Source organism: Dromaius novaehollandiae, chromosome 3 (assembly GCF_036370855.1).
Source record: "Dromaius novaehollandiae isolate bDroNov1 chromosome 3, bDroNov1.hap1, whole genome shotgun sequence".
NCBI classification, from domain to species: Eukaryota; Metazoa; Chordata; class Aves; order Casuariiformes; family Dromaiidae; genus Dromaius; species Dromaius novaehollandiae.
This window is the reverse complement of record NC_088100.1, coordinates 40,967,347-40,990,207: the sequence shown is the minus strand read 5'-3', so window position 1 is coordinate 40,990,207 and position 22,861 is coordinate 40,967,347. Positions and strand designations below refer to the sequence as shown.

At 41.6% G+C, this 22,861-nt stretch overlaps 2 protein-coding genes across 2 annotated transcripts; one reads left to right on the top strand and one right to left on the bottom strand.

Annotated features, from left to right (window-relative positions):
• Positions 1-6,164: 6,164 nt before the first annotated feature.
• PNRC1 (proline rich nuclear receptor coactivator 1) lies at positions 6,165-8,353 on the bottom strand. The gene is made up of 2 exons (XM_026093412.2): positions 7,925-8,353; positions 6,165-7,298 (listed from the first exon to the last, which is right to left on the bottom strand). The coding sequence occupies exons 1-2, from the start codon at positions 8,351-8,353 to the stop codon at positions 6,858-6,860; spliced, it is 870 nt and encodes a 289-aa protein (XP_025949197.1). The 3' UTR covers positions 6,165-6,857.
• A 56-nt stretch (positions 8,354-8,409) lies between these two features.
• BORCS6 (BLOC-1 related complex subunit 6) lies at positions 8,410-15,248 on the top strand. Its single transcript, XM_064508771.1, is given in 3 exon segments — positions 8,410-8,532; positions 8,534-8,869; positions 8,871-15,248. Coding segments are annotated over 3 exon segments (1,146 nt in total). The 3' UTR covers positions 9,558-15,248.
• The last annotated feature ends 7,613 nt before the right edge of the window (positions 15,249-22,861 follow it).

The following is a 22,861-nucleotide window of genomic DNA, read 5'->3' as shown; positions in this document are numbered from 1 at the left end:
TTAGAGGGGAATGGAGAGAGTGTGATGGAAGCCTGATGGAGAAAACCCAGCCAAAATGCAGACCAGTGTGAAAGGGCATAGCGGGCGCTGAGCCTTGCTCAGGGCACGGCACAGGCTGTCTGACCAAGCAAGCCCGTAGGCCTGTAAGCTCGCTGCTGCCTGCAGTATGTGTACGCAGCAGTGGAGAGTAGCAGCCAACAAGTAGCAGGTTTTGACATATCATCAGTCTTCTCACTGTTGACTGTGAGGAGAGGAGAGAATGAACTGAGAATGACAGTGATGTGTATGTATTATATATTGTACCAAAGGGTCAAAAATAGAGGTGGAAAAAATATAATAGTCATCTTTCATGTGCAAATTACTGAACCTATCACATAATAAAACTGTCCACAACACAAAACCTAAACCCAGCCTGATTATCTCACCAGCCCTGTCAACAATTACATATGCCAAACATTTCAAAGCAGAACATTGTTTTCATTCCATTTTAACATTCTGCACAGAGGGATGAGGAATACTTACCAATCACATAGCAACCATGTATCCTAGCAAAGACGAAACTTGACTGGAGCTCCAGAAACTGTGGTTCTATTCTTGGGCTTGTGAATGGTCTGTTGAGTGACCTTAAACAAGCTGGTTCACATCTTTATGCCTGTTTTTCCAACTGTAAAACAAGAAGGCTGCTATCATCCACATACAGACATCAACTGTAAACTTACATGATAGCTCAGCAGTCTAAATATCTACCCAAGGCAACTCTTCCTGTTAAAACAACTAGGCAATCAAAACAAAAACATGAACCAAAAATCAACACTCTCTTTCCCTTTCCCTTAAATCATCACAAATGGAGGTTAAAAGTTGTATGTGGAGTCATTTTGTTATTGTGTGTTGTGCCATGCTAGACTGACGAGTTCAGGGACACCACACTGAAGAGCTGAATCCTCACATCTTTGTGCTGTGAGCCAAAATAACACAAATGCACACTGCTTTTCCAGGTAGTGCCCTCCCCTTAAAGAATATGGCATATGATCACTCTGTCAAAGAACCCATCGTCAACAGCTGAACTGATCATCTCTGAAATTAATCTGCAAAACCATGAAAACCTGAGAGCAATTAGTACTTATATAGCATTTTATGGTATCTAAAGCCATTCTAGCCATTAAGAATGTCATGCCAGAAGATGCAATTTCTGGTCATGAATAATATGTACTGATCAGAGAGAGAAAAAATCAGCTGCAGGACTTGTCAGCTCCTATCACCTTTCTCTAGATGGTCCCAGGCAAGAACTGGCAGGAAACTGCATTTCTTCTATTCATTCAAATCCCCTAAATCTGCAATAACATCACACACTTCCGAAAATAATTTTTGCTAGAATATCTTTCTTTCCCACATAATTCAATGGGGACATCTATGCTGCTTCTCTCTTATCTCTGGTTAGTTGACCTTGCTTTTCAGTGTGTTTCGTACCTGTCTCATCCATTATTTTTTCCTTGTTTATCACATCTAGTAGACGACACAAAAATGTATCAGCACTTTCTTTGGTGCTTACATACACGACATGCCTAGTTTTGACAAGGCCTATCAATTTACTACTGCATAAACTCCTAAAATGACTGATCATTATTCTAAATATGACATGTAATTTCTGTATAATCTGATGATATGCTAAGAATGCAATTTACACAAGCTTCATGCTATATATAACACAAATTACATATATCAAGCTATATACTGTTTTAGGTAAGAGAACACCTATTCCTTCTGGTAAAGTTATGTCACCAGGCAATAAAGGATGCAAGATTCAAGTGGTAAGAGAAAGGAAGAGGAAGGCTTGACTCTCTATCCTAAACCATTCATTGAATGTAGCTCTAGATGTTTTATCAAGGCATAAAAACATCAATAAATTATATTTTGGTGGCCATTGCCCTCACCTTCTGTAAGAGCATTTGTAAATTAAGCTTCATATACCTACCTGATCAAAGTACACCCCTTCATTAAAGGAGCAAGTGACATCTCATAAAAACAGCATCTTCTCAAAACTTAATGCTTCACAATCTTCTGACGAATAGCAAAATGGTAATGATATTACACTACTACTTGAAATACATATAACTGTACACTGAACTATATAACTGCTTTCAGAAACATCCTTGATCTCAGGATACTTCTTTTATAATTTACAGAAGTCACACAAGTTCACTCACCAGTGGTAACCTATAGCACAAATACACACAACCAGTGTAATTCTTTATTAAATTGATTTAAGACATGCATTTATAAACTCAAAATAAATGAATGCATCTACTGCACACAATCTAATGTGCGTAACCTGCAGTGATGTTGCTAGACTAACTTAAAACAGAAATACCATTACAGCTCTTCTCACACAGTCATGGCTTAGTACCATCTAAAGGCCTATTTTCTGGGAACCAGCCATGGAGTAAGTGAGATTTTATCATCTGCATGGAGAAACAAAGTTGCAGTTGAATGTTGACTTCAGTACAGAAGAAGTATTTCTGCTAGGATGTGTTCACCATGAAAATTCATTCCTAAGGTTTTTTTCCAAAATCAACTGAATTTCTTGACCTTCCTGTCCTAGTTCTGATAACATTCCTCTAAACTCTAAATGCAAAACAAACAGCTCGCAGCCTCTTCACTGCTGATAACATTCTGTTGCCGAACTCCAGTACAGTAAGGTCCTTTTATCAGATAATGTATTTCTCCTTAATTTAGAAGTGTTCTCTTAATCTTTTCTATTGAATCAGCAACTAAACATTTTCTGTTACTGAAAATGTTAATACAGTGATTCCTGTTCAACAAGGTAGTATGACTTTTTCGCACTAAATATTAACATTTTACAACTTTCATCTCTTCTTACTTGCTTACCTTCTAGTCTCTTAAGGACCAGACTATTCATAACATAAAATCTTCTTAGAAATTACAACAGAAAATAATTCCCCTTAAACAGTTCTGCTAGGCATATATTAAAAGTTTAAATAATTTTATATAATATTCAAGAACAAATTGTGAAATCAAAATTCAGAGTACAAGTTGTACAAGGAAAGGATGTGTATGACTACATGATAGAGAAGTGTAAAGATCTTATATGCAGAATTATGTCAAACTTATTTCCAAAATTACAACCAAAACAATCTATGATGGAGGCTTCATAACTCGGTAAAGCAGAAAAAAAATTAAATGCAAGTGGGGCAGGTATCAAATGCTTTCTAATGCAAAAACTTCAAAAATATCACCCCCAAATAATTACAGGAACTGCTTAAAATGACAGTGTATAGATAAAATATTAATCAGCTGAAATAAAAATCAATTTATGGACAAAGTTACAACATTGTATATACTACTTACGAATTTAGCAGCATCTCCCAAGAGACAGTGGTATAACAGAGTTCAAGCGCACATGGGATTTCTAAGAGTGCTATAGCCTTTCCTCCTGTTGCATTAGGAGAGAGAAGCATTTTAGCTTTAGTAGAACATCACGTCAACCACTAATTATTAATGAAGCTGTGTCTGCTGGTTTGAAAATTAGCCAAGCACAAAAACCCAACAACAGATAATGTTTGCATTCCACGAAAGCCAATTTTTAGGACCATCACCACACAGCATTTAATTATTTAAAAGTTAGCTGGTAGTTAATGTGCACAGTTGATTCCCCTGCAATCTAGCAGCACAGCAGCATCGCACTTCAGGAGAAAACTATTTTGAATGGAAAAAACTTTAATTGACCTAACTAAACTACAATATATTCAGTGTTGTTACTCTGAACTCAGACGATTTAATAAAATTTTCTTAGTTCGTACACAGACGATGCATGCCCAGCTCATCACATCCATTAAGCTTGTTCATACATCATTTCCTTGAAGTCTATTTACACCAAAAAAGATTTTTGACTATATTATTGCAAAGAAATCCTACAAACATGGAACTATTTTCTTTCAGAGATACTGACTCTACAATCAAATAATAGTATCTTCATGTAATACAATGCTTAGCTTCCAGGGAACTGGGATGAGAAATCTGGTAAAGTGAAGGAAACCCTGAAACTCAAAGTCACCATAAGAAAAAATTATGTAAAAACAGAAGATAGTGGGAAAATGATAAATTAAGTGAAGAGTGTGGTCCTATGAGGCTACTATGCCCTGGTTTGCCGGGTGATCTTCTTGCGGATGAAGTGTATACTGCCTGCAGGCCTTGTTTTATAATCCAGGCCACTGTCCAGGAAGGCATTCAACCCAAAGATTTTAAGAACAACATGTAAACATGAAGTGCCCCTACACTCTGCCAGATTCACATCAGGGCCATCGATAATGATGCAGAAATAAGAAAAGCTAAATACGCTTGTTTGTGCTGTGTTTGAAAGCAGACTGGAAGATACACTCGTATCTCACCCTGATAACCTTTATGGTCCTTCTGACGTTTTACATTTTCAAGACTCCAGAACTCTCATCCAAGAGTTTTAGAAGACTTGCCTCAGAAGCTTGAGAACTACTGATGCTAATATCTAACAAATTTTGTAATCTCCCGGGATGTGCCAGCAAAACAGAGTAAAACCAGAAGATATATGTTATGTGGGATCAGAGTTAGCATTCAGACTACATAATTTGATGTCAGTCCCAAGGGGGAGGGAGGAAAGGAAGCCTGATAGCAACAAAGGTAACGAGCAGGAAAAAGAACGTTACCGTCTTTTAATTAGTGCCAACCAACATAGCTCATGGAAAATTGGTCCTGTCAAGCTAGTTACCAAAATTCAAAAAGATCACAAGTTCAGCTGACAAAATTAACCACTGACTAAAGCTATGGACAATACTGAAAGGCATTTTCCTTTGTGCTTGATGACATTTTGACAAAAGAACAAAACAAAACCCCGTAGATCAATACAGCACGTGCCAAACATATTAAAGCTGGAACCTATGATCAGAGAGACATTCTTAGTGAGGTTCTACTGGAATTTCTCTTTGCCCTCACGCCCTCTATTACTAATTAAAAAAAAAATTGTGGATTCTTGCAGAAGACAAGCTAGGACATGACAGATTGTATGGAGTATTTAGATTAGGGAACAAACTGGGCTATTGAAGCCACACATTTACTTCAAGCACATACAGTTACTAATCAAGTAGAACAAGTACGTTTTGTAAGACAGGAAAACCTGAAAGTCTTTGGGATGGACCTAACATTTTGTATGAACTTTTAGTTTAGAACACACATGATTGAGCAGCCTAATGAAATTATAATGAAATTTTCTAACTACACTATAGTTCATTTCAATAAACAAAGGAAAAAAATTCTCCCTTCTCTCCATTAGGTTTTAAACAACCTCACTTCAGGACTATTTTTACTAATACTATCAACTCTCACAAGTGCAACAAAGTAAGTGTATATATATCAGAATAGCAATGCATGTGGAATCAATGTAGATCGAACTGTCCACTCAACTTCTTTTGAGCACTGTTTGAAAACATCATTCATGCTAAGAAACCAGCTCTGCTGGGACTCTGGTAGCAGAGTTTTCTTCCTCAGTAGTCTTCCTCGTATACTAGTGCCCAGAGAATACATTTTCTCTGTGAAACTGAAAACTTAAATATGCTTTTCTGTATTTTCTGCTTTACACATCTTTTTTTAAATACTACATGATTAAAATAACCCCAAGTCCATACTATCTCCCCAGCATCCCCAGCAGATTAATCTACAGTCCAATTCCATAAGAATTTTAGACCAGAAGAATATGATTTCCAGGGCAGCTTTCAGCAAGAGAAAAATTTGGTGAAAAGCATGAACTTTCCTCATGCCTTTCTAATTGCTGTTCCTCAGTATCAGCTAGCTTATTGATCACTTAATATGAAAACAGTTAAGTAACATTACAACAGAAATTTGAATGCTTAATCCATGAACTTTCTTGAAATCCACATTTTCAAGAAACAAAAGAGTAGGGATTCTCAAATAATATATCTCAAAGGAAATATATTGTGACAATCCTATGGGATTATTAATGAGCTATCAAATGTCTTAACTCTTCAGATAAATAAAGGCCAAGAGAAGGACATAAAAATTAATCTTATTTAGTTATGCCCTAACAAATGCAATGAAATAATATATGTTCAAACATTTGAATTAAGACACAAGCAATAAAAAAAAGCCATACAGACATGTTTAAGGGGAGGCCAAATTGTTTTATTTAAATTTTTCGTAACCAATTATATTTTTGGCAGAAAGCTCTGCTCTTTTCTTTTTTTCCTTTTAAAGAAATCAGCAGTGCTCAAGTTGATGGGCTGGAACTTTACTCAAATTCCAGTTAATTTTACAACAAACAGATGACCAGGAATTCCAGACACTGTTTCCAGAGCAGAGAGCAAAAATTCACATTGGCATGAAAATTCCATGTTTATACTTGACTGGGCCACAGAATGTAAAACTATTGTCAGTAGTGCATGAATAAACCATTCACATTTGATCTGGAACCTTAATATCAAAAAGCCGTACTCTCCTTTCAAAATTTTCATTACCTTGTGCAAATCAAGTCAAGTCTTCATATGTCAAGCACACACTTAAAATTGTCCATATTTTATATACAAGACATCTACCATTCAGGCAGTGCAAAATACATCCTTTCATAACAAAACTAAAATGTACCTCTCAAAGTATGAACAAGAATATACACATAATACATGATGTACACTATTTACACAACCATAAAAAATATAATACAAGGGTTTTTTTTTTTGTATGTGATTGTAAGACTTGACAGTCTTTTGCAATTCATGTTGCAACAAGGCATGTTTAAGTTTCCTGTATGGACTTTTTTTTTTTTTTTTTTTTTTGCTACTGTCCAGAGATCTTGGAAACTATGCTTGAACTTTTAGGAGAGTTTTCAGATGGACTGCCATCAACTCCCTGTTTTGGTCAGAAGGTTCAGCAGTGCTGCCCACCCAGTGGCTGGGAGGCTTTGGAAGGACACTAGGAGATGGTGGGTCACTAAATTTTGCCCCAGCATAATTTTCTTTTTGGCTTGCTTCGGTTAGGGTGATAGGTTTCTTGGACTTTGCATTTCTGAAGTTCTCTGTGTTTTTAAGTGGTTTTTTCTCCTGCTTCTGAATTATTTCGGGCGACAAGGAATCTTGCCAAAAGTTCTCAATTTTTTTTGCAGAGGTGATCTTTGCTAGTGGCATATTACATTTACTCTTCTGTCTGTTAATCTTTGGTTGTTCACACAGATGTATACTGTGAACAGGCTGGCTGTGGGGGACGGCAGCCTTCTCAGCCTTTCCCATCTTGTTCTTTAAGAACTGCGGAGACAAAGAACTCGCGTCAAGGCACGACCCCTCGCCTCAGGAAGGGCCCCCAGCACCGCTGATGCACAGGAGGGCCCGGGGGCCTCCGCCAGGGCTCGCACAGGCGCTCCCGGGACGACCTCGGCCTGCCTTGCTCGGGGCACAGCAACGCAAAGCCGACTCCCACCCCAACGGCAGCGCCGGAACAAGAAGCCGCCGCTAGATCGTCAGCACTTCCCCACAACCCCGCCAGCCCCGAGGCGGGCTCCGGAGAGAGCGCAGCTCTCATCCTCCCTCCGCGGGAGCGCCCGGCCCGGCCGCCATGGGGCGCTACGCCCCGCGCACGTCCCGCCTGCGCGCGCAGGGGCCGCTGGCGCCCCGCCAGCAGGCTAAATCCGGCTGTTGCTGGGCGCAGCGGCCGCCCTCATTGGTGGAGCCAAGCAGCCAATCGCCGCCCGCGACTCCTCTTCTCCCCCCCGCCCCGAGTGCGCGTAACGGAAACTCTGCACCCCCCGCCCCGACCGCACACGGAGGGGGCGGCAGCTCGCCCACCCCCGCCGGCAGGGACAAAACAGTCTCAGGTCTCGGAGTGCGCCAGCAGGGCGGAGAAGTAAAGCGAAGTAGCGGCGCCGCTGCTTTACCTCCTTCCTGAGGGGTTTGCTGGGCGCTGGTCTCGAGGGGACGGGCGCGGGGGACTCCTCGGCGGGGCTCGTTACTATGCTGGGGGCGGCGGAGACGGTTGGTGCGGGGTGAGCGCGAAGGTCGCCCGGGCCGTGCGTTCCCAGCGGGGTCCTTCTGCCCAGGCCGGCGCGATGCTGCTGGTACTGCTGGTAGCGGCTCGGAAGGAGCCCCGCGGGGCTGGGCCGGATCTTTCCCTTCCTCCGCCTCACTCTCTTCAGCGCAGGCCGCGCGCTGCCCCCCGGACCCGCCAGGCAGCAGCTGGGCTGGTTCTCACAGTTGCTGTCCCCCCGCCTGAGGCACTGGAGTAGAGTCGAGGGCAGCCGCCTGGGGTCTTCGGTGCCTGCTGAGATCCGAGCCAGGAAGGGCGGCGGCGCCGTGGTGGTAACCATGGTGGGCTGTGGGTACCCAGAGCTGTACAGGGTAGAGGGGTCGAGCCCAGGCGGGGATGGGTGGTTCGGGTCGCTGGAGAGTGTCTGCCTGGGCTTTGTGGGCTGAGATGGTGGCGCGATCAGATCCGCTGCTAGAAGAACATGGCGGGGGAGTGAAAGGAGTAGATAGCGGCTCCCGAGTGTTGTTACACGAGAGAAGCACGCCCCCTTCCGCCCTCGCCCCAATCGCCGCGGGAGGAAGGCGCGGAGAGCACGCCCCTCCGCGGGGTACCGCCAATCGCAGGGAAACGACCGCTGCGGTGGCCCCGCCTCTGCCAATCAGAAGCGACACAAACACTTCGGGTCACGCCCGCTTCCGCACGCCGCCCAATCGGGGCAGACACAAACAACGGGCACGCCCCGGTCTCCAAGTCACGGGCCCACAGTGCGAAGCGCAGGGTCGGGACGAGCTGCTCTCTTCTCGAGAGCGGCCGGGCAATGGGGCGGTGTGCAGGCAGGCTCGGGCACGCCCCCGCGCCGCCGCGCAGCCAATGGGCGGGGACGTAAACACGGGACGGCCCGCCCCTCGGCGGGAGGCGGATGCGCATCGCTGGGGATGGAGGTGCCGGCGCTGCGGCCTGCTGGGGCGGCCCCGGCCGTGGCCGAGGGGGCGGCGGCGGCGCGGGGGCGCGAGGAGCGGAGCCTGGAGGCGCTAAGCCTGGCGGGCGGCGCGGCGGCGCGGCAGGCGGCGGCGGCGGAGGGGCGGCGGGCCACGCTGGCGAGCGCGCTGGAGCTGGAGGGGACGGTGCTGCGCGAGGGGCGGCTCACGCAGTTCGTGGCCAACAACCTGGAGCGGCGAATCCGGCTGAGCGGCGCCCCGCGGGGGGAGGCGGCGGCGGCGGGGCCCATCCCCGCCATCGACCCCGGCGCGCTGCAGGACGTGGTGGCCCTGGCGGGGCAGGTGGCGGCGCAGGTGGACGAGCTGCTGCGCAACGTGCACTGCGGCCTGCAGGCCCTCACGGCGCTCAGCGTGGGCTGCATCCAGACCTACCGCGACGGCGTGGAGAGCCTGGGCGAGGCGGCCGACCTCAGCATCCGCGCCATGTACGCGCTGGTGGCGCGCTGCGAGGAGCTGGACCGCGCCATGCAGCCCGTGCCCGCCCTGGCCAAGCGCATCCGCGACATGAAGGGCACCCTGGAGCGCCTGGAGGGGCTCTGCAAGTAGCCGCGGCCGCGCAGCCCCCCGGCGGCCCCCCGCCCCCGGGCCCGGCCGCCTCGACGTGCGGGGCCCGAAGTCCCAGCTGCGGGGCCACCGCTGCCGCTGGGCCTGCGAGCCGAGTGCATGCGACTGTTAAAGAGCCTCTCGCACCCCTACGAGCCGTTCAAGCTTTTCCTCACTTCTTTTTGGTTTTTTTTTTTAGCGAGAGAAGCTGCCGCTGCTTTTCCAGAGTGTGGTTGCTGTTGGGCTCCCTTGGCTTGAAATGCGATGGTTCTGTCCCGCTGTGTGTGGCTGGCTCCCGTGTTTTCCTAAAACTGTCACTCTGAGAAGCAATGCTGTGTTTTTAACACAGCGGCCTTCAGCCTTGCACTCCTGCTGCAACCCCTCTGAAATAGGCCCCGTCACCTTTTTTGCACCCAGTGTCTTGAGGTTTCCACGTCTGTGTTTTTCCTGTTTGTTTGTTGCCCTGTATGTTCACTAGCCTACATTTGTGGCCAGTTCCCTGCTTTTAACTGGAGGAAGTGACATTTTCACAGACTATGGAGGAAAAAGGTCCCAGTTTAAATCACTTGGAAAATTGCACACAGTGCTTTTTAGCTTGAGTTCCATTAAAGAATTTTGATTCCACATGCCTTACACTTCCTATTTATTGAGGGCTAGGAAAAAGTAGCCAATGGAAGTCTTTAACTAAAAGCACCTATTAATATTTTTTTTCTACCAAAACATAAATTGTTTTGAATACTTGTTTGATGTTTTCAGGCTTTGTGTTATTCCTAGTTGACTTAGTGCCTATCTAGAAAAATCCTTATTTCAGCAAAGAAACATGCAGGATAAAATTCTACTGTCTCTTACAAGTCACTGGTATAAGAGAGGATAGATAAGAGAAAATTTAATGCATGTAACAATGACATTACTTTCTGAGAAGAGTATAAAATCAATGGAATGTAATTGAGATTCAGATAGAAACAAATCGACAAGCAAAGTTCTAAAAACAAATTCCAGATAAAATATGTCTTGCCTATGTAAGTGTCTACAGGTTTCACAGTGTAGAAGTTTAACTGGCGTCGCTGTAAAATCATTCTGTGATTTTTCTTCCCCCAATTTGGAAAATACCTATTTAATTGAGGAATATGAATACATGATGGCATTACAAAGATGTGTGACTATCTTGGAAAGGGTATTTTGTGAGAATTTGCTTGTATAACCTGGAGCTTTTGTATAAGCGTCACTGTATGCAGAAGTTATTTTGCTGTATCAGTAAGTATTTCTCCTGAGTTGTGAGAGTAGCTGAATTTTCTGCTAGCTGGGGTTCCTATGCAACTAACCTTTTGTAAGATGCTTCGTAGCAATCCAGTTAGGTAACAAGTGTATGGATCCTCGCAACAAGATTTCATCAGAGAAATGATCACTGTGATCTTATGTGTGTGTAATGGTGCTTTTGGTGGCTTACAGCTCCTAAAAACCTTGGGGCAAAGGTATCCAGAAATACTGCCTAAGTCCTGTAACTTTTGGTTGAAGAGTCGGTAAACTTATGATGGGGGCAGCTGCTACCCCATTATAGCCTTATTACACAGTACCAAAGAGTGAGAGGTAAACATCATTATACACTGTGCTACTATAGTGTAACAAAATAATTAGGTTTTTTGCTACCCTGATTTGTGTAATGCCAGTCTGTGGCCTGTTTTGAGTCTCTCGACGTGGCCGTGCCTCCACATTTTCCCTCAGCAAGAGGGATGTATTTCACATAGGCCTTACAGCCTTAGCAGTGGGGGTGGGCTGGGAGTGGGCTGTGCTGTGCTCCCCTCTCCTTGTGGTCAGCAGCTCCCATGGTATATGGTGTCTTCTAAGGAATGGTTGTGGCTTCAGAAAGAGACTAGATCATTAAAGAGTAGAGGTTAGTGGAGATAAAAAGGAGAACTTACTGCCCCTGCACATGAGCCTAGAAGGTCATTACTTCCCATGAGCCTAAAAGATTCATGATACCATAGCAACAGCTGTAATCTTAATAGTTTTGGGGCATCATTCTTGGAAAGATTTGAAATAGTATTGTCTATCATGGAGATGCAGTAGTTTCACCCAGTACATTTTTATTCTGTATGTATCAGGAGTTAAAACTGAAGCTTAATCTTGGTTAACATGAAGTATTATTGAAATGTACATAGAAGACCTGCAAGCTAATTTGTATAGCCAAATAAGTACAACTCCACTTTATTCATACAGCCTAAGGTTAAGCCCTAAAGCATACATGTTTTAGTACACAAATGGTTTTTAACGGTATTTCATTTGCAGTCAGGCTGCATTTAATGCTCATTCCCTGCTAAATTATCAAGTCTATAGAGTAAAAACATTACATTTTTTAAATAGTTAGTGATCAGTTGTTGTTGAAGTATTTCTCTTCTTAATTATGGCCTTTCTTATTTGGTAAAATAATTCGAAAGATAATTTAAACTGCTCCTGCATCTGCACAGAGACCCATTAATGTGATTGCTGTGACAGTTTCAATCTGGATCCTCAGGTAGTCATTTCTGGCAGTGATGTCATTCATGTGATGAAAAAGAAATGACTAGTGATTTACAAGCATGAAGGAAGTGGTAATTACACTCTATGGGTTTTTCTTTTTTTAACCTTGTCAGTCTGAAGGCTCCAACTTGTTTGAAGGCAGACTTAGCTGAGCTGGGCGCAGTGGTTCCTGTTCCCAGGTGTCCACCTCATACATCTGCCACGAGTTTACCGTCCCTGGGGCAGGCATTGGGGGATTGATACGAACCTGTTCTGTGCTGCCTCAATCAATCGCAGTATGTTAACACATAGCTACTACGATTTACAGCCTCCCTGTCTGGTATCTACTTTCTTCGCTGCAGGACTGGTGACACTTGCTGTGTCTGTATCGGTGCAGCTCTGATGCCAGCCCTGCCCTTGGAGTTGCATTTGAACTGCTGGAAAGCTACCTGCAGCTCACTGGGTAACCTGTCCCTGTTGCAGCTAGTAATCGCTGTACTGCCTTTTAATCCTAGTCCAGGTTTCCTGTGCATGTTCTGTATTAATTCTTAGCACTTTCCAACTTTCAGATGTTCAGCTTGAAAGCTTTCAGGTTCTTTTAGCCTTTTTTGCTTAATTTGTCAGTGAGCAGAGTGAAACCATGTTTGCATTTGCAGGAACTTAGAATGTGTTTGCATATTTTTTTCTTGCTTAATCACTCAGCTGTACAATTGATCTTGTTTTTCTTTTCTCATCAGCTGCCAAGTGTACTTTTATCATAACAAGACCAACAAGGTCAGTAAGGAAAAATAACAAAATAAAATGAAATACAGGACTCTAAGTAATGCCAGATTCAGAATTAGCTGTGTTCTGGAAATGACTTTCCTCTTCTGATAACCATCACCGACTCCATTATATTAGGCTTGTTTGTTAATTATTGTTTTTCATTTGGGTCACGTATCTGATTTGACTAAAGAAGTCCTTCTTTCGGTGAAGGTGTGGTTGGTCCTGCTTGATTCAAGGGTTTTTTTCCTCCCTTCTCCCTTTGTGAGGGTTTGTATTCCCTGGCTCTTAGTTGATTCCATATCCATGCTGTTTGAAGAAGCTTTATAAAATAAAACCTTACAACATGTAAAAAAAACCCCAAACTTACCTGAAGCATGAATGAATATCACTGATATTTCAGCTTTTTGGCTTTTTTCAGTGTTGCCTAATTTCACTGGGTGTTCTGTACTCAAATATATCAACCTTTTTTTTAAAAAAAAAATGTTTTATTCGCAGCTGATTTGTGTGTCTTGCCACCAGGCAGATACTAAAATAAGTAGCTCTTTTGGCTGGAATTTCCACATTTATGGTTGTACTTACTCCCATGAGCAAAGCTCCTCAATCAGTTATGGGTATGTGAGAAATGAAATGTAGTATGGAGCGGCATTCTGGTTCTTAAAATTAGCTGAGTGCAAGAGCATTCTGCTTGGCATTAAAGATGCTACTATTTTGAAATGATTTCAAATAACATGTCTGTACTGCCAGTATACAAAACCCTGAATTTTACAGCTTCAGAATTATCTACCACTTTCAGTACAGTAGTACATCAGCTACTGTAGCAAACTGTGTTAACTCAAGCTGTGAAAACAGTTAAAAGTAAGGTAGAGGCCTCTTGCAGTAGGCATTATCCAACATAATGGATTCTTACTGTCCACACTACCTTGTACTGATCAACGTTGGCAAGCGCACTTGAAAAAAAGCCCTTAGAAGATCAACAGGTCGTGTTCATGTTGCAGTCACAGCCTACTTTTATTTGTTGCTAGAAATTTGCTTCGAGAAGGGCAAAGACACTTCTCTGAAAATCATGAAGAATCCAGCCTGTACATTTTATGTGAATATTGGCCCCACTTCTGTCCTCACCTCTGCTTGACCTCTTCCAGGACACACATTCTGGGTACTCTTTCTTCAGAGTATGTAAGAGTATGGTTAAGATCAAGAGAGATTCATGACGTTTCTCCTTTAGAGAGCTTAATGCAATTCTTGCATCAGATACAGGAAGCGAAACTGGATTGGTTTTGAAATTTGCTACTCCAGCTTGGTGACAAGGGAAAGCTTTGGTGATCATTAATCCCTGCTGTTCAAAGCTTGAGAATTAGACATGTGATCAATGGACTTGGGCCCTGAGCTTCCAGTGCAGAAGTTAATGTCCTCCTACCCTCCTTTATGACAACAGGAGTAGAATTATGCCCTTATCTAGTGACAGGAAGAATGATAAAGAATGGCATTTGCAGACTTCCCTGTGATTTTGTTTCCCTTCTGCTATTCATATACAGCAAGAGCAAAGCATAAAAAAAAATCTCAAACATAACTCCCCCCAAAAGACTGCCAAGTGACCTTCTCTTCCACATTTGTGAGGATGTAAATAGGATTGCAGTTTCATAAATATTAACCATTACTGGCTGCTGGGGATAGCACATTTGAGACGGCTGTCTGTGGTTGCTTTGAATCCTGATGATGACAGAGAGAACTTGAGCTTGAGAATAATAAAATACTGCATAATTATTTTAATATTTATAGGGTTGGAGATAAGGCAGTCCAAGTGACATTTCCCAAACTCATCTGTTTTGTGTTAGTATGGTTGTACTGCCACTTTGTTGAATCTTGGTTTATTTCAGAGAAAGGTAGATGTTTCTGTTAATACTTCTGTTTTCATCAGTGCTCATTAGGGAAGAATTCTGGAGTGTTGCCCAGTGCTGTATGTCTTGTCTCAAAGTGACCGGCCATGGCGTTTCCTTGTTTTCTTGGCAGACAATGCTGGAAAAATTCCCAGCATTGAACTTGCTTGAAAAACAAGCAACCATGCCCAGTGAGGTTGTCGGGAGGCATATTGTGGAGCAGAGCTTCCTTGTCTAAAAATACATGTCAATCAAGGGGGAGGGGAGGAAGAACAACCCACAAACTTGCCAGATGGTCATTTCTAATTTTACAGCGATCTGATAATCCCGGGTATCTGTGTTGTCACTGGGATTGTTTGACTACACTCAGTGGAAAACCAGAAAAATCCCAAGTTGAAGGTCTTGTCTTTTTTGTAAATGAACTTTCTTTCTGTAGCCTAATACCAGGAATGAAGTTTACTGGCTTATTCATCCTAATGAGATTTTTCTTGTTTGAACTTGAACTGCAGTCATTAAAAGAAATTCTAACCTGAAAATAAACTCCTTTCATGTGAAAGTATCTGTTGACTTTGTTCCTCTCTCTCTTTTTGCTGCATAGGCAGTTTGTTTGCTTGGTAGATTTTTTTTTTCAGGCTGGGACTTTCCAGTGACGTTTCCTGAGCTGGAAGGAGAGGGGAATTTTTTTCTCCTGAGCAACACTGGGATTTTCCATTTTCCAAAGCTTCCTGCATGTAAGTTATAGTTGGTGATATGAATCTAGTTTGGTTTTGTTTTTCTCTTCAAAGAAAGAGATTTGCTACTACGAGCTTTTTATCTGCTCTCCTGCTCCGAGGTCATCAGCTTTCTTGTGTCTGCTGATAGCGATTTAAAATGTAACACAATCTGACCCACCTTTGGCAAGCCATCAGCTGTACCTCATGTCCTTCTTCTGTACCTTACTGTTTCTCAGCATTATTATTTCATCCCACCTCTATCTTCAGTTGCATGTCTTATTACTTCAGTTGTACTATCATACTACCAAGGGGGATAAGCTTCTTTATTTGCTTTTCCTTTGTGTCCTCTTTCAGCTTGCCTTGCTGCCTTTCTTTCATATTCTGTCTCAAATTCAAAATACTTATCTTCAGATCTTGGCACAGGCTAGCTTTTGCAGCTTCCTTGACCTAATTCTCCTTTGACCTCACTAGAGCTGGGTCTTCTTAATTGGTTCTGATTTATTTTAATAATTTGCAAAGAGAAATGCAAATAAAATTGTAAAATAATGCTAGTATAACTGTGTGCTGTGCTGCATCTTGTAAGAGACAGGAAAATCAATCAGCTGCTGCTTACACTTGCTTCTGAGAACTGGATTATAGAATACCAAATGTCATAATGATGTGGCAAGGTGATGCAATATTTGTGAAATGTATGCAAGTCCCAAAAGCAAACTATGTTGTTTTTTCTTTTAATCATAGAAAGATAAAGTAAATATTAGAGTAAGATTGTTAAATAGAATTCTGTTCTCCCTACCTTACTTTTGCCATGTATACAATGACTTTAATAGGAGCTGCTTATATTTATGTGGAATTTAGAGCCTTAATAGGATGTGTTTTATTTATTAATTGCAAAAGACCTTGGAAATGAACAGTGGTTAAAAAAAGAAAAAAAAAAAAAGATTGACCTGAATATTAAGGAGCATAGGATATACCACACCAGATTCTGCCATTTTTTTGAACAAGATTCAAGCTTACATATTTCAGTAAGAGAAATAATTTCTTTTATAACAAGATTATTCCTTCCCTTACCGTCAGTGATGCATGGCCAGTGGACAAATTCAAGTCATAAACAACAGACTAGTTCTACATAAGCTTTATAATACCTGTTCTAAAAACAAAAATTAATGTTAAGCTGGACTGAGTTGAATAGCTGTCGAAAGTCAAGCTTAAAAGTTGTTAAAATTCAAGTTTTAATTATATCAACTAGGCAGTTCTTAATAAGTGTGTACAATCTTTTTATTAAAATACCTATCAATAACAATTACAAAAATTTCAGTCCAACCAAATGCAGGGTCTATTTCTTACACTTCAACTGAACCTTAAATAAGTGAAGTAACTGATTTGTGCATTATATAAAGTAAGAGTCATGGAACATGTTTCCTTTATGTGTTAATATAAACCAGCAGTGAAATTGTGTAACTTGTTGATGACTACTGGAATTTACGCAGCACTGTAGAAATTCTTGGTTGCGGTATTCATTCATCAGCACTTATGGTTGTGAAATCAAACGCACGTAGTCTTTGGCCTTGATTATTTGAACTGTGTTTTCAGATAGGGATGAATACTTTGCCCCAGAAATATGTTATATTTAGCTAACAGACAAAAACTGGGTCAAAACTGCATTTGTTTCTCTACAAATGTGTTAAGTGAAATTATATGATTCATATATTCTGCTGGCAGTGATTTGCATAATATTTTGGAAACAAAAGTTTCTAGGTTGGACATAGGAAATCGATTTCTTATTACACAGTGTACTTTCAGTGGAATGACTTGTCACTGCTGCCTGCTAGATAGCCTATCTTTAATATTACGTATTACTTCTGGAAAAAGGCAGCTGGTTGATGCAAACGTGGGGAAGTCATAACAAAAAGTTTCTCTGTTACACCTTTCTATGTATTAAGGATTTTTCCTTCTGATCCCTTTTCATTTCTTAGTTCTCTTGTGGAGTGCCCCAGGGAAGATCTGGAAGAGCGGCTCCAGGTTGCTTTCAGCAAGAAAGCATAAACAGGCCAGTCAGCTCTTGCATTGCCTGGCTCTCCCTTCACAGATCTGTCAGTGTGTGTACGAGGGGATGCCAGTACTCACTGCAGCTGCTCTCCCTCTGCCACAAGTTACTTTATCTCTGAGGTGATTGATAGAGACTGTCAAAACTGGACACAGATTTATTTATAATGCTTTTGGATGCCATGGTTCACGTAGAATAAAATAATATTTGATGTTAAGCAGATGATGGATATAATAGAACCATTATTTGTACCCCACACTTCTAAGAAAGCAATTGCAAATTGCTCATCTGTATCTGTAGCTGTGCCACCCATAGATTAAAAAAAAAACCTCTGTGGTGACGGCGGGTGTCAGTAACAGGTGTGGTTAGATCAGGAACCCCAGTGAATCTGATCATAGTTTGCTGACTACGATCTATCCTGAGGCTGTCCCGAGTCTAACTTTATCTTGGTCTTCTCCACATTGGAAAATCTAAAAGATACAGCCATAAAATTCCCACAGTTATTCTACTGAAGAATAAGTGAAACACTTGTCTGAAAATCTCTCTTATACTGGAATAATGTGTAATTTATTAGTTAAGTTTCACACTTCAAGCTGACCCACATTTCCTTAACGTCCTCAGTTGATCATGAATCTAAAAAACAACCAAGTCCATGTTCTGACATTTGGTGCCAGATACATTTAAGACAGCCTGAACTCAGGTCCCTTTCCTGTGCCAGCCCTTCCTGCTCGTTTCTGCCCATCCACTGCTTTCTCCGGTGTGGTTATCCACACTGTTCACGCAGCCATGTATGCAGCCAGGCTGGGGAGCTTGCCCCAGCTGAGCCCAGCGAAGCACGGGGGTTGTTTGCTTTTCCGCCGAATCAATTTGGTGGCCTGTTTCACCGCCTGAGAGCTCAGACCGCTGTTCAGCACCAGGGAGGAATCGACACGGAGACAAGAGGGCGAGGGAGCCTGATGCTCATAGCTGAGATAAAGGAGTGCTCGGGGATGGCTTGCAGCTACTGCCACTGAAAATATGTGGACCTGCTGCCTAAGAAAGTTCCCTGTGCTGGTAACCGGGGATGCAAGCCTCCCAGGCAAGAGGCCTGTAAGTAGAAACAGGGTTGCACTGGAAACATTCATTAAACAATGCCTTAGATTGTAATTTTATGCAGTTTGATGTATAGAAAGTCTTTTTTGTGTGACTGAAACTTCCGCTACCAAGTGGGAAAGGACGATTACCTAGCAACAGCTGTACCCTTTTGAAAGCTGATACAAACGACAGTGTGAAGAAGCATGGAAATAAAATTAAATGGGTTGTGCTCCAGGATAAAATGCCTCTTTTCTTTATTCTACCTGCTCCCTTTATGGTAACCAACTTTGTATATAAGAACTAAATAGTTTAAACAAAATACACTTCCTATCATATAACCAGGATTGTGTTCGTACTGTTTATACTCACTTGAGACTCTTTCTATGCCCCTTTCATTGTCACTAACATGTTTAATAAAGGATTTTATTTCTATTCATGACACTCTGCTGAGGAGTACAAACATTTGCTAGCATGCTTTTCTAATTCTCCGTGTCAGTGAATATGTATAGGTAGGGCCTGATTCACACAGTCCATTGAATCTGATAAAAATCTTTCACTTCACTTTGCAAAGCTTAGAATGCGTCCCATAGTGGGTCTCCGACAAAACATCCAATTATAGTCAAAAAAAAAATTATGCTCATTTTAGCAGATCTAACTCCCAGTGGGTGGAAGAATATGTGGAGGTTTTTCACAAAGGGGATTTTTGAAAAGCTGTTTCTGTAGAGCAGAGGTAGATAAGGGAAATCACAAAATGACTTTACTGAAGAAGAGTTAAGATTTTCCAGTCTGGACCATTTCAGTATAAAGGTTGTTAACCAAACCCAGAAACTTAAAACACTGGGATGCAGTATGAATCTCATACATCCAGGGCATCTATTTCAGGCAAGTACAGAATCATCCTCATACCTCTTTCTCATGGACCTTAATCTCTTTGAGCAACTCCATAAAGGTCCATCTGGACAATCAGTTTCTTACCCATACCAAGTGAAGGTTTGAGTACAAGGAGAGTAGGTTTATCTGTATTAATCTTAATCTACCTACAGCAGGTATAATCTACAGTGGAAAGAAGTGGCATGGACTTTAGCTGTAGCTATACGAGCAACAACAAACTGTGGGTAGCATGTACTCTGAGGCAAAGTCCTCTCCATTGTATCCATCATACGTTGTTACTATGCTATGAACACTAAAGAGTGGTGAGAATGTGAAAACAGCATTTCTAGGGAACTCCAAATATGTATTAATAAAAAAAAAACCTGTTCCTTTCTCTAAGGAATGTCTGGAAGAGATGAATTTTCAACCTATACAGCGTCATTGTCTAGAATGATATTTGCCAACTTATTGCTAAGGTTCCCAGGATAAGTGATGCTGCAGAAATGAGGGTCCATGTGAAATTACGCCTAAGAGTATAGATCTGGTATTGTAAGAAGCACAGGGGAGACGTGAAGTAACTTCCCTATTTTCTCATTTATTGTGGCAACTAGGATATTCCTTTAGTCCTAGACTTGGTTTTGAGTGAGGCTTTTCCTGGAAAGAGTAGCATGGGATCTTGTAAAGCATGTTCCACAATGCATACTAACAGAAAGCAAAACTAACCTCACAAGGGCAACTTTGAACACCTGATTTTCTATACATATTTGCATACATACATTTTGCCATAATTTGTATACAATGTAAATATATAATCAGATTTGATAAAAGAGCCTGTATGGCCACCAGGCTGATGACACTGCTGTACTCAGTAATTCTTTCCTTTGCCTTTGGCCAGTTTCTTGGGATATTTTCAAGAGTGTAAACACTTGAAGAGAGAGACTGTGGTCTTCATTTACATTTGTACAATATATTGCATAATTTGTCTAATACAGGCATATAAATAAAAATAGGTTTGTATATACTAATATTATAGCTCATACATATATTATTTTTCACAGGCTTTTTATCATATATATCCGTAAGCTCAAACTTATGATGTGGGAAGAAAAGTCAGATAGAGTACCTTTGGGCAATATTCTTTACTTTGTGTGGCAGATCACATGAGAAACAGATTTTTTCATTGCTGGTATAGCAAACCAGAACTTGATCTTCATGTAGGCAGAAGGTTTGTAGGCTGAAATACCCTCTCTTGGATTTTTCAGGTGGTAGGGGAGCAATAACCCACTAGCAGTTATTGACTGCTCTAGAGTCCGCCTCCCCACTGACCAGGGGCTCAGTTACTCTGCTACTTTTAACCAGAGCCTCCATTCAGGAAAAGATTTTTACCAAGGTTTCCATACTCAGACAGTACAGCCAACGGTACAGCCATGAGTAAGTTCAGCAGCAGAATACTGTTTCACTGGGTGGAGTCAAGTCACTCAGTAGCCCAACTCCAAAGACTGAGTCATGGTTTCCACTTATATAAATTAGATTGGATTACAAATTTTTAATTGGCTGATTACTTTATCCATACCCTAACAACACTATTATCACTATGATTTCATTTCATGCAGTGGATGACATATTGTTGAATGTTACATCTGGATGTTTTTCACAGTGTAGATCTCCACTGCAAATTATCCTTCACAGCTCCTGCAAGTCAGGCGAGGTCAAGTCACAGGCGTCTAAGTCAAGTCCTAGGGACTCTGAGGAGACAAGTATTAGTCCATCAGTGAATGGCAAGTACCTTGCTCAGGAACCTGTTGTCCAGCTGCCTCTGTTACACCAAACACATGGCCGTTTCAGCTGCAGAGGAACAACAGCAAGGCATCTTGTTTTTCAGGCCTGCAAGTCTGTGCTTGAAGTCACGCCTGCTGTCCTTCTGCAAGAATAGCAACCCTGTGGACAGACAGGCACTTTCTACCCCATGCAAATGCATGTGTGCACAGACACACATCTTTCCAATTCCCTTGTAGATAGACCTGCTAAGTAAATCATGTGCCACATCTGCATGTTAGAGCTACAACTGTTAATGTGTCCTGTACTGGTGTGAGTTTTACATGTCATCATTACAGTGTGCACACATTTGGTGTTGTAGTCTGACAGCCCAAACGTGATACTGTAATACCCTGTGCCTAATTCAGGGACCTGCATTTAAACTGGCTCCATCCAAAGCTCTTTGTGTGGTCCCTGCCTGTAAAGAGTTTTACTCTACCTATTGAATTAACACTGTGATACCTTACAGGCTCGAGCTGAAAATGTCATTTCCAAGAATGAAACCCTGAAAGAATTTTAGAAAATTTAAGATTTAAATAAAGGCTTGAAAGTGAGCTGCTTATCCATTATTCTGTTGGTTTTATTGTTCTTACAGAAAAGAGGGTGTAGTCTATATTCTACTAAATGTCTGGGTTCTCTTTATGTTGGAATTTCTATGAAGAACTATATTACAGTCTTGCACCAGGAACAACTCCACAAGTAGACCTTGCTATTTTCATGTTGTTTCCTGTTTACTTTGGACAGGAAAAGTAGCTGTACTCAGGCTTACATCATTTTAAGTCTGTGAGGTTGTAGTGCCCCCAGTGTCTTCAGGACTAAAGACTAGTTCTGTTCACTGCTGAGTTCTCAAAGCTTTCTATAGCAAGAACACTATAAATGCCATTTTATTTTTTTCAAAAATACTGGAGCACTCAAAAGTTTGTTTGGACTTCCCTTTTTGGTATAGTATACATATAAGGAATAAAATAAATTTCCTTTGAAGGCTGTTTCTCATTTTCAAAAAGGGAAAACAATTTTATTTGTCTCACAAGCTAGGTTCTCAATTATCTGTTGACAGTAAACAAGCAGGCAAGCAGGCAGGCATGAATTAAAAAATGTTGAGCTCTTAAGCATTTTCTTTTGATTTTTTTAAGAGTCAGTGCATGCTCAGCATTTTTAAATGCAGAAGTCTACATATGTATTAGAGAGCTTAACCATAAGCAGCCATAATTTAATCTTCAGTTAAATCTAAAAGTGTACTTTCACTGTAGTGTTTTATTGCTTCTGATGCTATTAGAATCTAAGTACTATTACAACAAAAGATGACTAGATTAACAATTAATTCTAAATAAATATTTGAATTTCAATAGTACTAACCCCTCCCCACAAAAGCTTTATATATGCCAAAAATAAATCGATCATGATGTAACATTGTAATAGTCAACCTGAACATATAAATAATGAGTAACAAAAACTGTTTGCTGTGAACATTAGAAAAAAAATCAATTAATGAATTAATTGAATCAGTAAATAAAAAAACCTCATATATTGCTATGTTACATTATTTATACCATAACTTACTAGTTCATAGGATCAAGCTTCTTTCTAGGTTAAGGCTTTTACCATGCAGTGGAAAAATAATCTTGTGTGAAGCACGTTTGCATTCATAGTTAGCTT